The 13,809-nt window shown below is 53.2% G+C and overlaps 4 protein-coding genes across 4 annotated transcripts; 2 read left to right on the top strand and 2 right to left on the bottom strand.

The window, feature by feature from the left end:
* Window positions 1-471: 471 nt before the first annotated feature.
* BO86DRAFT_163839 (uncharacterized protein) lies at window positions 472-1,223 on the top strand. Its single transcript, XM_025666439.1, has one exon. The coding sequence runs from the start codon at window positions 721-723 to the stop codon at window positions 1,120-1,122; it is 402 nt and encodes a 133-aa protein (XP_025531566.1). The 5' UTR covers window positions 472-720; the 3' UTR covers window positions 1,123-1,223.
* Window positions 1,224-2,869, bottom strand: BO86DRAFT_163864 (putative C2H2 finger domain protein). The gene is made up of 2 exons (XM_025666440.1): window positions 2,160-2,869; window positions 1,224-2,095 (listed from the first exon to the last, which is right to left on the bottom strand). The coding sequence occupies exons 1-2, from the start codon at window positions 2,760-2,762 to the stop codon at window positions 1,325-1,327; spliced, it is 1,374 nt and encodes a 457-aa protein (XP_025531565.1). The 5' UTR covers window positions 2,763-2,869; the 3' UTR covers window positions 1,224-1,324.
* A 6,989-nt stretch (window positions 2,870-9,858) lies between these two features.
* BO86DRAFT_354406 (3-demethylubiquinone-9 3-methyltransferase) lies at window positions 9,859-11,248 on the top strand. The gene is made up of 2 exons (XM_025669580.1): window positions 9,859-9,958; window positions 10,018-11,248. The coding sequence occupies exon 2, from the start codon at window positions 10,106-10,108 to the stop codon at window positions 11,087-11,089; it is 984 nt and encodes a 327-aa protein (XP_025531564.1). The 5' UTR covers window positions 9,859-9,958; window positions 10,018-10,105; the 3' UTR covers window positions 11,090-11,248.
* Window positions 11,249-11,286: 38 nt separating this feature from the next.
* On the bottom strand, window positions 11,287-13,770 carry BO86DRAFT_406831 (putative RING and UBP finger domain protein). The gene is made up of 2 exons (XM_025674219.1): window positions 12,706-13,770; window positions 11,287-12,627 (listed from the first exon to the last, which is right to left on the bottom strand). Exons 1-2 carry the CDS (start codon window positions 13,609-13,611, stop codon window positions 11,410-11,412), a joined length of 2,124 nt encoding a protein of 707 aa, XP_025531563.1. The 5' UTR covers window positions 13,612-13,770; the 3' UTR covers window positions 11,287-11,409.
* Window positions 13,771-13,809: the final 39 nt, after the last annotated feature.

The raw sequence follows: 13,809 nt of genomic DNA, 5'->3' as shown, positions 1-13,809 counted from the left end.
TTTCATTATTCCTATTCTCCTACCGCGGTAATCCAAGTGATATCAATTAGGCAAGCACAGCAGGCTTCTGATTCTCGGTTTTGAACTATCTGCTCTCTCTCTTTCTGTCCAAATTAAGCTTCCCCTTTTTCCATCAGGCCCAATTTTTCATTGGTCTTTGCGTATCGCGCTGCATATCACGAATCCTACTGCTATGGTAGCTTTGTTCGAACCCCCTAGTCCCAAAATGGAAGTGGAAGATAAACCAAACCCAAGCCTTGATATGTAGACCGTTGTTTTCTGTGGTTTTGTCGAGGTAACCTTAAAGGGGAGGTCTGGTTATAGTACTCCCAAGCTTAGGTGACGTCATCGCGGCTTGTGTACGCACATCGACGGAGCAACTACCGTACTGCAACTCTGAACGGAAGAGCGTCCCATGCTTTGAAGAGCCACGCAGAATTCTTCTTACGAACGCTTGAGAGCAGGATGGGATAAAATCTCTAGAGCACAGATTGATTATGTAGTAGTGAGTGGGAAGGGTATGTATGTAGTATGCAAACAATCGATATCTACAAATCGGGATTGATGCCGGTGCGAGGGAGGTAAGGTACGGGCAGGAGTGACAAATGAGACAAGGGAAAAGGGAAAAACCCACAACAAATGAAACAAGGGAACAGAGGGGAGCGCAAGAACAAATGCGGATGCGAAAATTAGGTATAGAACAATGCAGATGGATGATAGATGAAGAAAAAAGTCCAGACCAAAGAAGACACAGATGACACCCATAGAAACCCCATGCAGCCGAGCCTTGAGCCAAATGATAAACAACCTTTTCCAACTCTATCTATGCTTCCACGTCCGGGTCGTTTCGCCATTGGGAAAGAACAACAAGTAATCAAAATGAAAAGGGGGAAAGGGGAAACAGACAACAATAACAATCAGCCAGGACTCCATCCAGTGCTCTTTTCCAGACCCACACTGGTGTATGCTATGATGATGTTGCTAGCAAACCTATCAACAGAAACAAACAGATGCCAGGATGATGATGATGATGATGATGATGATGATGATGATGATGATGATGATGATGATGATGATGATGATGATGATGATGATGATGTAAAGGATGTAAAGGATGAGTAACAATGTGGGAAATGCTAGGGAATTCATCGACGCAACAAAGGAAATGTAACAAAGGAAATAGAAAAGCAAACTTGGATGTTTGACTCCACCGGTGGTAAGGTGTGCAAGTCATCCCTCTGGAGAGCTCCATGGCTTCCGGTCACTTGAATACTTCAAACATACGGCCCTGCCGTTTGCTCAAGCAATCCAGTAGACTGCCACACTAAATTGGAGTGGACCATGCACTGTCACCAAGTCTAGGCTTCATTTCATAGTTGTCCGGTTCGGTGCTGGCAGGTCGTCTGATGGTCGAGCTCGGGAAGTACATGTGGGGAGGCATAGAGCTCGCATACGCCGCACCGCTCGGCTCAGGATAACCAAAGTCGGTAGCAGAGCCGGGAGAAGGGATGCTGGAATGCGACGGGGAAGCCCAGCCCAAGCTAGTCATATGCGGGCTACCACTGACGCTGTTGGGCCGGTGATCGTTGTTGGCAGGCGGCTCAAGCGGTTGAGGGGGCCCATAGCCCGAGGGATGCGAAGTCATTGAAGGTCGAACATGCGGAGCACTGCCATAGCTCGACAAGGAGGGCGACGTGGCCGTGGGAGAAGCTCGGGGGCTAACCTGAGGGAAGCCACCTCGGACATGGGGCGGAATGGAACCGTTGGTCATGTAGTAGTCGGAGCGGGGCATATTTAACGGAGGCAGATCGCCAACAGGCGAAACAGGATGATGCGCTGGTGAAGGGGTCGAATGAACTGAGCAATGGTCAGAGAACATATCCCCTGAGACTCTCGCCCGCTCCTTGTTCTGCCTCAGATTGGCTTCAGTCTCGGCAGCGGCCTCTTCAATGGTCCCAGTGTGGTGATTTTGATGCCGTGTCAACGTAGTGCGGCGAGTGAACGTCTTCTGGCAGTTGGCATAGGGGCACTTGTAAGGACGCTTTCCGGAGTGGATCCGGCGATGCCTAGCAAGAGACGACGAATCGCTAAAAGGCTACATATCATGATAAAAGGTTAGCGACTGTGGAGCTCATTTTGAGGAACCACATGATACATACCTTGCCGCATCTTTCACACATGTGTGGCTTTTCGCCAGTGTGGACGCGAGCGTGCACGGTCAGGGCCGAGCGCTGAATAAATTGTTTGCCGCACCCCGGCCAATCACACGCGTGGGGCCTGATGCCTGAGTGGATGCGCTCTGCAATGGAGTTAGAAAAATCACCAACTGCTTGGCGAGGTGTAAGGATGTGCTTACCGTGACGTGCAAGGTCACTACGACGAGCAAATCCCTTGCTGCAAGTTCCACAGTGGAAGGTCTTCGGAGGTGGATCCGGCCGTCCCTGAGGAACATTGGCTGGTAATTGACCAGCGCCAGCGTATGCTCCGGGAATGAAGGTGTTTTGCAAAAGAGGCAACCCTTGGTTGGGATGAGCCTGCGGCGCATAGCGCATATCTTGCTGCATGTTCGGCATTTGACTCAGCTGAGCATGATGGGGGTACGAAAGAACCTGCTGGTCGCCAGGCTCGGCGCCAGGCTCCGCCTTCATCTTGGGCGAATGATCCATACCAGGGTTCGGGACCAGGTGCGCTGGATCGAAGGGTGTGTCTGCGGCAACCATGGCGGTAGAACCTTTTCTATTTAGGATGTTTGTGATGTCCATGACCCGACCCCGCGGGGAAGTGATAAAACGGCAGTCAGGGACAGATTAGGTCTCCACGAAAGGGCGTTCTGGTGCTGAGCCGTAGATTTCCTCCACGACGTTGCTTCTCGAGATTCCAAGCGACGACTGTAACTCCGGTAGCCGTTGTATTGCGAAATGGGTGGGAACAGTTCAGTGGGTGAAGAAGCCGAGACACCGATCGGAACCTGGTCGGATGGCTGCAGCGACACTGAAAGTCTCGAGAAACTTGAAACTTGAAGCGCACTTCAACAATATCGGAGGTGGCTCGGGCAGGCACACGAAGTTGTCTAGGTCACTGAAAAGTGTGTCGCCACGTCTTTGCCGCGAGTTTGCAAGGATTGTCAAGTCACCGGGGGGGTATTGGCCGGGATTGCAACACGCCAATGTCGGCACACTCGATTTGTTTCGGCGGGTTTCAACGACAGCACTCACAGCGCTCTGCGGAGAGGAGGGGTATGTATGTCGCAGTAAGAACAGCGACGAGGTAAATTGTTTCTGCACTGTGTGACAAGATTCTGAGAGGTTAGTAAGCTGCGCATAAAGAATGATATAATGTAAGATGAGATCTTCTGCGTTCGACTAGACCAGCGTTGCCGACATTCTTCGCAGGAGACGCGCAAGTGATTGGATCTCCTTCATGTTGTTTTTTTTTTCTTCTTTCTTTTTTTCGCGTAGGCAAGTTGACATTGAACCAACAACATTGCGCGCCAAACCAGAAAAAGAAATTGCAACAGAGGACGATGCGCCAACGAATACACCACCTCTGCAAAAGCAAAGACCGGCAAGCGCCCGTTCCGAGATTATGCGCCTGGGAATAGGCTTGTAGAGTGCGCCAGGAAGAGATCCCCTGCCGAGAAGGCGGCGAAGGGAAATTGGTGGTGGGCGGAGCGCGATTCGAGCGCACGGAGAGGAACTTACGGAGCAAGAGAAAATGGCTGACAGATTTGCAGGGGGATTAAGCACAGCTCGTTACCAGCAAACACTGCGCACTGAAGCAGGGGATCGTCGGGAGATCCGTGGGCGTCGAACAAATGCACCAAAAAGGTGTTCTTCGACGGAGCTTCTCGGGGATATTCCAAGAGCTGAAGGGAGGAATCGGAGGCGATCGCACCACCGCAGATGGGATTGGATTCACGCAGGAATGACCACGGAAACCCAGAGGAGAGGAAATGAAGAGGGTGTTGGGTATTGGTCGGTAGAGTTGGAACTGGAGGGGGGAAAATAAAAAGAAAATGTCAGTTTCGTTTCGGATCAGAGAATGACAGGAGACGAGAGGCAAAGGAAGGCAGACAGACAGGCAGGCGATGTCAGGTTGATGAAGTAAAGTAAAGAAGAAGAGAAGAAGAATAGTGGAGGAGATGTAATGAATCGGTAAGGAAGAGTATCAGGTTGGTATCGAATATACACAAGCAGCACCCGAAACTTTCGATTGCTATTTGGTTCTTAGCCTTCTCGATTTCTTCTTGAAGAGTTTCTTCTCTGGTGCTCGTTCACTTTTCCTTCTTTTTTTTCTTCTCTCTCTCTTCTCTTGAGCAAATGCGGCGCGTGCCTCTCTTTTCTTATTTATTTGCTACTCGAAGACATTCCTTTTCTCCCCCAGGCAGAGCCGGTAGTTTAGTTTAGCTGGTTTAGTGACCTTAGTTAAGATTAATGTTTCTTATTATTAGTAGTTGCTCCTAGTGCCCGGTAGTAATAATAAATATTATTTCGAGGATTAATTCTATTTTATTTTATTTTATTTTTCTCTATTTTACGTGGAATTAGTCGGACTAAGCCCTGTTGGTCGGAGACTACAGCTTTACACGTTTCCACAGCGCGCCCCAAGTGGCTCCAGTGAACTCTCACGCCCGAAGAAGCTGGCGGCACCAGAAGGTCACCGTCAGCGCTCGGCTCCACAACGTGGCTTTCATTTCTCCTGGCCGTGCGAGAAAGAGAGTATACCCATTACCCAGAACAACTCACCTATAGAGGGAAAATCCGCGCTGCTCCCACTTCTCCTTCTTTGCCTCCTCCTGATGGTGGTGGGGTGGTACGGGTTGATGCCGATCCATATGGATTATGGGTTAAGGATAGACCGTGGTGATAACGCTGCGAATATTCTCAGTTTTATGGTTTGTTGTTTGATTTGATAGCTTGATTGATTGAGAGCTTCTTATGGTCATTCATTTTACCTTTCTCCGGCACATCGATGTTTGTGTTAAGTTAATCTCCTCATCTTCTCCCGTCCCCCTCCCCGAATCTCCTGGTCGCGCCATGATGCTGAATGATCCTAGCGGAAACAGGAACCGTGTCGGACAACGCGCCTTGCTCAGGAGATTCGACCCGCTAGGTAGTAAGATCGAGCAGCCATCATCCTGACCTACACCCTAGCAAGTAGACAATTAACGTAGAGGTCAAGGTGTTCCTTTTCCAACCCCCTCTCCCCTTACCCCTCCTCCCATTCCCCTCTTTGATCGTGCATGAAATCGAGGCTAGGAGCTAGACCGGTGACCGCATCACTGTCTCGGAAGCTTAAGTGCTGCTTACCCCAGGACATGTTCTCAAGGGGCCTCTCTCTGCCCCCTTCCCCCCACCGGCCTCCCCCCCTGGTAGGAGTTCCTGCAGGTGATGACGCCTTCACAGGGGGAGGGGGGAAAGAATGGGTTCAACCTAAACAGGTGACCGTGTAGGTATCGTGCAACCTGCACAAGTGTCCCAGTTCAGTGTTTGGCCGCGATCAGGCATCAATCCGCGTGAAACGTTCGCCTAGGATCACCCTCTGGCACGGCGACGACCTTACCCTCCTGTTCTGAAGTCATAATCATCGCCATGGGCTGTTCCTCTGGCCTCTGGGGTTGGACAGGGACAGTTGTCGGTCGGGAGAATTTGACTCTCCTCATTCGTCAACAGCCCTCCTGGCTGGAAATTTCAGGACAATCTGGTGCTGGAGCTAGATCGGAAGAAGAGCGCCAGATTACGAACAGGAAAAATAACCGTGGCGGGCGACTGACCCCAGGCGATCCGGCTGTTCGACGGGACGGAGAATAATCATAATAATAATAATACGGTACGTCTGCGTAGGGAATAGGGAATTTGATTTCCCCCCCTTTCGGGAGGAGGGGTCCTAAAACTGGCCTGTGATCACGGCAGAGCAACGGTTGAAAGTTAATTTCCTTCTAGAAAGTTTCGAATGATGGGGAGGTGGTGGACAGAAAGAAAGAAAGAAAAAAAGGGATCGGGCATGGTTCCCAGATTGGCAGATTAAGCCCAGAGGGAGCTTTGAACACACCATTGCCTGGTTCAAGACAGTTCTCCCCCACTTTCATCGCCGTCGTCCGGCCGCAGCTGCAGGGACAGGTCGCCCTGGACCTCTCACCGATCTGCATGTCACGTAGGACCGCATGCTGACTGTCGCGGCAATGGGAGAGGCGATGACCACACACACATACACGGGCTAACTGGTAACCGCAAAAGCAGAGCTTGATGGGGCTTCTTTGTGATAATTGTAATGGGTTTAGGTTAAGGAGTGCGGTCAAAGGACCAGAATAAATAGAAGAAGAAGAAGAAGAATAATAATAATAATAACAATGGAAAGGAAACGAAATAGCAAGTGATAGGCCGTGGAGTAAAAGTCGACGACTCAACAGGTTGTCTTTCCTGTTACTGTGTAGTTTCTGCGACTAGTCGCCTAGTCCGCCTTGCTAGTTGTTGACGGACCTGACGGAAGCAGCAGCAGCAGCAGCGAGGCGACTTTCAGTGTTCCAGTTCCAGTTCCAGTTCCATTTCCAGTTCCAGTTCTAGTTCCAGTTCTAGTTCCAGTTTCCACTGTACAATACGTCCTCAGCTGTACTGCCCTCCTCCTTTTCCGGGTCTCCGATTCGGTCCATTCTTTTTTCTCGCTTCCCGATAGACTTGGAAGATGAGTGCCCATGATGATGTTTCTATTTCCTCATACTTCTTTTCTTACATTTGAACCGGGACAGCCTCTAATACCAGTCGTAACCTTGATGACTTCTCCCTCTCCCTGAGTCAGCTTCTCCTTTCCCCTTCTTGACCCTGACCTGACCTGACCTGACCTGTGTTTTTCTTTTCCCTTGTGCAGAAAGTGGCTCCACTCCGAGACACACTACTGGATTGCCAGTATCGCACCAAGACCAATCCGGCCAATGAAGGAAAAGTGCCAAGGGGGGACGGGCTTTCCGTTGAGCTTCTAGAAGAAGTCGGAAGGGGGGGGGGGCATGGAAGGTCAGGAAGGCTTCTAGAGGCCTTTCTTCCCATGTGCCAGTGCGGCTGCGTCACCCACCTTGAATGCCGGTAAGTGGCCGGTGGGTGGCCATGTCTTTCTCCTGACGCCCGTGTCACATCCCTGTCTGGTTCTGGTAGGATGTGTATGCGTGTATGCGTGTGTATCTCTGATTTCGAGACAAGCGCGAATTCTCATCAGTCTCCATGTCCTCATTGGAGAATTCAGAGGCGGGAGACGGAGCACTCAGCCAGACACAAATTATGCGCTGGTCAGAGTGTCATCCTAAGCACCCTAGGCGAACCAAAGAATGGGATTATTTTCATGATCACGATCCGTCCGCATCGTCATCGTTGCCGGTCATCCCTGCAGCGTCCGTGTTGGCCGTGGATCAGAATGAAAATGATTGCCTGGGCCCCACGCTTGTCTTCCCGTCTCGGGGCGTTGGGCCACCGTAATGATGGTATTTTTTTTCTTTATTAGAATGATATTCATATTTCCATCGCAATCTCGCAGATCGCCCTGTCGCCTTTCCTAAATCGAGTCTTTGTTTCCTTCGACTTGGCACACGTAGGCAAAATGCGACTCAGGGAGTCAGGGGTGCTCGGATTTTTGACAAGGGGGAGGAGGGAAGGAAGGTAGAATGCGATCGATTGAGAAAGGTTCCGTAGCATGACGTTCTCTGCCGTTTCAATTAATTAAAGCAATTCTTGCAGTTGTAACAGGGGGAAGTCCATCAGAGGGCAGTACGATTGGATGAGCGGGTTCAACTTCATTGCGACTGGTCGGTGGAGGTTTCATCTGCTGGTTTGAAGTGCGCCAACTGCGCTCCAGGCTTTTCCACTGCAGTGCCTAAAGCAGGATAGGGGGGAATCTCCGTGGTGGCTTGGAGTCTGGGAACGATGAGGGATGGGTCTAGTAGTGCGGTAGTAAAAAAGCCGTCAGATTGATGAGGGATGCATGTACAGTACATACACATTAAGCAGCCGTCTCATGCAGAAATGCAGGAGAAGCATCTCCGGTTGTGTTCCACGCTTGGACCAGGCAAGTATCAGATTCATGTCGATGGATGACATCGGCCTGCAGGTTGAACACTGAGCAACTCTTTTCACCTCTGTTTTCTCTCGATCTTATTTGCCAACCTTGCTTGCCACAGTGCTCTCGAACGAGATATTCGACGCTTAGGGAAGATTTCCTGCCAGCTGAGCACTGTCTTTCCTACTCGATTCAGAAATGTCCCACATCTGCCAGGTTCCGTTGTTGTGAGCTCCGTACTTAATGCACACATAACCTATAGCAGTGCTGTACATCCGATACCAATCTACCTTAAGTTGCAGCCACACTGCGTACGGAACCTCCCGGTAAAACCCTCAACAGGCAACCAGCACGGACTATCCGGTAGAGCAGGAAGAGAGTCCTACGCAGGACTGAAGCACACATGACGTGCCTCGGCAACATTCGCCTCCTAGCACTGTACTATACCTCTCGATGGCCTCATACCCAGAGTGGTATACGGAGATCATCATGTTCTCTAAACTACACTACCCATACTAAACTAGTGCTTAATTGACAATCACATAGTATCCGCATTTCGAACCCATCGGCAATCTGCCGTTGAACCAACGCAAGCTCTTGCAGGTCTGCCCCGAGTCCTGACTCCTCAGGTGTGTCTCTTCCACACCGTCTGGTCTCTCTCCTAGCCTGATCGACACCCTATTCGAACTACCAACATAGACTCTTACTCTACCAGGCTATAGTGCACTCTCTGGCTCAGCTCCCCTCCAACCCCATCCGTCATACCGACCCTGATCGTCAGTCTGGCATCCGGAAAAGAAGCCACCTCGACACTAGAGAGAGAGGACTAAGACTCTAAGCGGTAAAGTGAGCGTGGTTCCCCTTCCCCTCGCCAGTCCGTTTGCCAGTCTCCTCCCCAATCCCCCTCCTTCACCGTCATTTTCTAGCACTAGACTACTCCGGCCGAAGCAGCATCAACTCCAAGCCCCGGAGACATCCACGCACAACTTTCTTCCGAGGAATCATGATCCACGAATAAAGGAGGCCTCGATCCGATTCGACCCCTCTGGGTGTCGAGTCTTGACTTGACAGCTCATCCACAGTGACACGAAAAAGGGGAGGCCAGAGCCCCATAACCCTACTTACCCGGGTGGAGGACTATGGTGCTGGACTCCATACTGGACTCCATAGCGCTAAATTAGGAATGTTTCTGGAAGCAGCGTAGAAGTCTTGCAAATTAGGGAAGTAGTGGAATAGGGAGGGGAAGGTGGGGAGGGGAGTGAAGAAAGGGAGGGGTTTCTCTCTTCTGGTCACCCCTGCTTCTGTGTTTCCAGTCTGCGCCACTACTCGTGGGTTGGTTGGAGATCCGAAGAGAAAGGGGAGATGAAGATGGTGCTGGTTGTACGAGGACGTAAATTATGGTTGAATAGACGCCACACCGACATCGACGGAGGTGGCTCCTCTCTTGGGTTTGGCTTGGTTAGTTAGGGTTGGTTCGGAGAACTGGAGTCTAGCAACGAAAGAGCGGTGGACGGTGAACGGTGAGTTGGCTGATTGAGTGTACTGACTTGTACCTTATGTTATTTGCGTGTACTGGCTGAACCGTACGAGAGCCATCGTTAATTTACCTGTAGAGGGAGTTTCTCTGTCTACTTGGGAGGCCCCAGAAGCAAGTGTGGCTTATGCAAACACCAAAGTACTCGAGTTTAACTGTTCAAGAAACACCAACTGGTCAATGTCGCCAAACACCCAACTCGGCTTGGCATGTTTGTTCAGCCCGCCGCTTTCCGCATCGCAGACTGTCCGGCCGACCAAACTTCGGCTTCAATTCTGCCCAGTGTAGCAAAAGATCACCTCAGCCCTGAGCTTTCGATCTTAGATATCCAATACCATTAACTCATTGATCATGAACACAGCCTTGATCCGACTATTATAGGCCGTATGAGCATCACCCAACAGACGTACATCTTTCCCAAGGAGCTAACACCCACCAACCAGACAACCAATACTCTTTCAACCTACACACACCTCCATCGCGCAGAACACCACCATCTCTCCCCCCCTCCTCAAAACACCACCAGAAATCATGGCCACCCGCCGCGCTCTGCGCACGCTCAACCACCTCGCGACCCGTCGCGCACACTCAACCAGCTCCGTCTCCGCAAATGAGCTTTCGCATTTCTCGGCCCTGGCCAGCAGCTGGTGGGATCCGCAAGGCCCGTCGCGCGTGCTGCATCTCATGAACCCGCTCCGCCACGACTTCATCGCCAGCTGTCTCTCCGACGCCCTTCCTCCTTCCTCCACCTCCACCACCCCGAACACCCTCCGCTACCTGGACATCGGCTGCGGCGGCGGCATCTTCGCCGAGTCGCTCGCCCGCAGCATCAGCACCACCCCGACCTCCCAGACAGCGACGCCGACGCGCGCCGCCGCCATCACAGCGATCGACCCGTCGACGACGCTGATCCAGATCGCGCGCGACCACGCGCGGCTCGACCCGACGGTCGACGCGCACCTCCGCAGCGGGCGCTTCGAGTACAAGAACTGCACGCTGGAAGACCTCATCGTCGCCGCGCCGCCGCAGCAGGCATCCTCCACTTCCACCCCCACCTCCACCCCGCCGCAAAACTACGACATCGTCACCCTCTTCGAAGTCATCGAACACATCGAATCCACCCCGTCGGCGGGCATCTCGCCGCAGTCGTTCCTGGCGGACTGCCTGCGGCTCGTGCGGCCCGGCGGCTGGCTCATCGGCTCGACCATCGCGCGCACGTTTCCCTCCTGGCTGGTCAACCAGGTCATCGCCGAGGCGCCGTGGCCCATCGGCGTCGTGCCGCGCGGCACCCACGAGTGGCAGAAGTTCGTCAACCCCGAGGAGTTGGAAGCGTGGGTGCAGGAGGGGCTGATGCGCGCCGCGGATGGCCGGGCCGTCCGGGCGGGCGCCGCCGCGCTGGAGGGCATGCGCTGGAAGTGTGTCGGCGTGGTGTATTTCCCTGGGTTCGGGTGGAAGCTCGTGCCGGGGTCGGAGAGTTGGGGTAATTACTTCTGGGCGGTTCGGAAGGGGGTTTAGGTGATAAGAGAGAGAGAGAGAGAGAGAGAGAAATAGCTTTGCACAAAAGGCTGACTGCTTTTCTTACGTGGGTGGAAGAGAGGGATTTGTATGATAGATAGATTTATGTATTTATTTGTTATGTACCTACCTATGTAGGGATAGACTACTGGGGGGGTTTTTTTTTTGTCATGCTGCAGAATTGAAGCGAATGGTTTACGGACTCTTGCCTTTGTGCATTCAATGTAAGAATGTTATCTGGATCCTTGTTGTTCCAAAGCGTAGGCCTGAAAACAACCATCGAAGGATGGAATCATCGTCCATATGCAGATACCTAGTAGCTACTTCCTCCTCCCCTTCCCTTTCTTCTTCCCACCACTAGGCGGATCAGGTACGCTGACCGTCCCCTCCTGCACATCCTCCCCCTGATCCTTCAACCGTTCGGACCCGCTGATGAAAAACGTGAGGTCGCGATTCTGCTCCGTCAGGTCTGCGTTGGCAACCTTGAGGCCCTCCACCTCGGCACTCAGATGCTGGATCCGCGCCATCAGGCTCTCATTCATCGTCTTCTCCTCCCGCCATTCCTTCTCCAGCTTGCGCGCCATGGCCTCGAACCGCTCCGCGCGCTTTTCCGCGCGGGACTTGTCCCGCTCCAGGCCCGGGATCGTCTCCGCCGTGAGCTTCTCGTACTGGGTCTGCAACTGGTGCAGACTCGTGACCGCTTGCGATGCGGCCTCCTGCGCGGTGCACGCCGCCGCGCTAGCCTGCGAGGCCTTGTCCACGGCGCGCTCGACCACTTCCTCGAAGTAGGCGCGCTGGCTCTCCAGCTGGCTGGTGAGGAGATGCGTGTACTCCACGCTCATGTTCTCCAGTTTCTCGCGAGGCACGGCGTCCGTCCAGTCCGGGGGGTCGAGGGCGCTGTTGTCCGCGGCGGGGAGCTCGACGAGCTTGCCGTCCGTCTTGCTCTGGATGATGCGGTGCACGTAGGCGTCGCCGACGTAGTCCCAGACGCGCTGCGTGGCGAGGTCCATCGCGAAGGCGTGCGCCGTCTCCTTGTAGTGCGCGAAGGCGTGCGCGCCGTCGTACCGCCCACAGCCGACGCTTCCGCAGATAAGACAGACCCAGAGGTTCATGTCGGAGTGGCAAACGGTACACTCGGCTGACTCGTCCTCGGCGGCCGTCGTCCCCTGGCTGGTTCGACGAAGGTCATGTTGAGTGTAGCGACACACAGGGCAGCCGCTGCCTTTCCATTTCTGGAGGCAGGTGCAGTGGAAGACGTGTTGACAGATGATCGTCAGTAGCCCGGTCGTCTCATCCATGCGCTCCAGGCAGACGGGACATGTGGGTAGCTCGATGAGTGCGGGAGTGGGAGGGGCGAGGGGTCGGGACGAGAGAGTGGCCGAAGGAGCGGCGGAGGTGGAAGCTGTGCGTACCGGACTGGCCGTGGTAATGTGAGAGGATCCAAGCGCACTCTGTTGACTGCTACCTTCAGAGAGTGTCCCCGGCCCGACAGCTTGGATTTCGACCGTCTTCACGAAAACGACATGGCATGTTTCGGGCTATCGGAAGCAAGGGCGGTTAGCATCATGTTCCTCACATGTGCGTGCCATGCGGCTGCACCACAATTCTAAACTTACCTCCATGCTATTGAACACCTTCCCATTCCAATCCTTCTGCCATTCTTTAGCCTTCTTCCCACTGCGGAACTTCATCAGAACCATGTACCGATTCGCTCGAGCCGTCCTGATCATCCGGAAATGGCTGACGTCGTTCATCGTCGTCTCGCCCACGAATCCCAGAAGGTCGGACGGGGACATGTACGATGGAACGGCAAGGATGCATAGTGTTGTGCAGTCCTCGTCCGGCATGGTCTCCGGACGCGAGGCTCGACTACTGCCCCCCTCATCGAAAGGCTGTCTCGCCGCGGCAGCGGACCCTTTCAATTCGGCAGGATATTCATCCTCAATCAGGTATGGTGTTTCATGCACATCACGGTAAAGATGTACTATACCCCAGACGCTCTCCGATGCGCTTTGGTCCAACGGTATGTATTTCCCTTTGGTGCGAAGTCCACCCAAGATATCCGTTCCGATGCCGGTCGCGATGGGATTGTCGCTGTCGCGGGATGGCCGCCAGCTTGTCCGGTTCGAGACAGCCGTCTCCTGTTCCGAGGGGATCATGTCAATGCACTCGATCGAGACTTTGTCTAATCGAAGGTCCTGCTCGAGTTCCGATGCGCTCGTTGAGGATATTGTGAAGAGGTGAGGGGTAGATGGGTTTGTGGCGGCGGTGTGAGTGGAATTAGAGGAATTATCGGGCGAAGATGAGCTCTGATGTCTTTTTCCGTTCGGATGTTGGCGAGCGTATCGACTGGCCCCGTTCTGTGAAGGGCGTGGGCGTTTCTGGAATGGGAGCAGAGCTTCACATGCGGAGTCGAATGACAAGGAAGTAGAGTGTCGGTCTGCGCCTGCACTGACGCCTCTGAGATCGGAATGAGGGCGAGCAAATACTTCAACCGCGAGGTGATAGAAGTATGAGGGCATACCGACCGCTACTCACATCTCCTCTCTCCTTGCTGGTCTGCGAATTCTCGAGCTCGTCGTGTGTGGGTTATAGTAACAAGCCGGTGGGCTATCCCGTCGGCGGCGAGAGACAGCCCAGGGATCACGTGTGGGTCATCTGGGGTGGCAAGTGGGACCAAAATGACCCAACAAGAGCTGCTGAAGTCATGATTATTTACA

Source organism: Aspergillus japonicus, assembly GCF_003184785.1.
Source record: "Aspergillus japonicus CBS 114.51 unplaced genomic scaffold BO86scaffold_5, whole genome shotgun sequence".
In the NCBI taxonomy this organism is placed as follows: domain Eukaryota; kingdom Fungi; phylum Ascomycota; class Eurotiomycetes; order Eurotiales; family Aspergillaceae; genus Aspergillus; species Aspergillus japonicus.
This window is presented reverse-complemented; position numbering and strand designations above follow the sequence as displayed.

Coding starts and splice junctions, on each gene's coding strand:
- BO86DRAFT_163864 (XM_025666440.1), bottom strand. CDS start 2,762: ATGGACATCACAAACATCCTAAATAGAAAAGGTTCTACCGCCATGGTT. Junction 2,096..2,159: donor TGTGTGAAAGATGCGGCAAG/GTATGTATCATG, acceptor CATGATATGTAG/CCTTTTAGCGATTCGTCGTC.
- BO86DRAFT_354406 (XM_025669580.1), top strand. CDS start 10,106: ATGGCCACCCGCCGCGCTCTGCGCACGCTCAACCACCTCGCGACCCGT.
- BO86DRAFT_406831 (XM_025674219.1), bottom strand. CDS start 13,611: ATGCCCTCATACTTCTATCACCTCGCGGTTGAAGTATTTGCTCGCCCT. Junction 12,628..12,705: donor AGGTGTTCAATAGCATGGAG/GTAAGTTTAGAA, acceptor TGCTTCCGATAG/CCCGAAACATGCCATGTCGT.
- BO86DRAFT_163839 (XM_025666439.1), top strand. CDS start 721: ATGAAGAAAAAAGTCCAGACCAAAGAAGACACAGATGACACCCATAGA.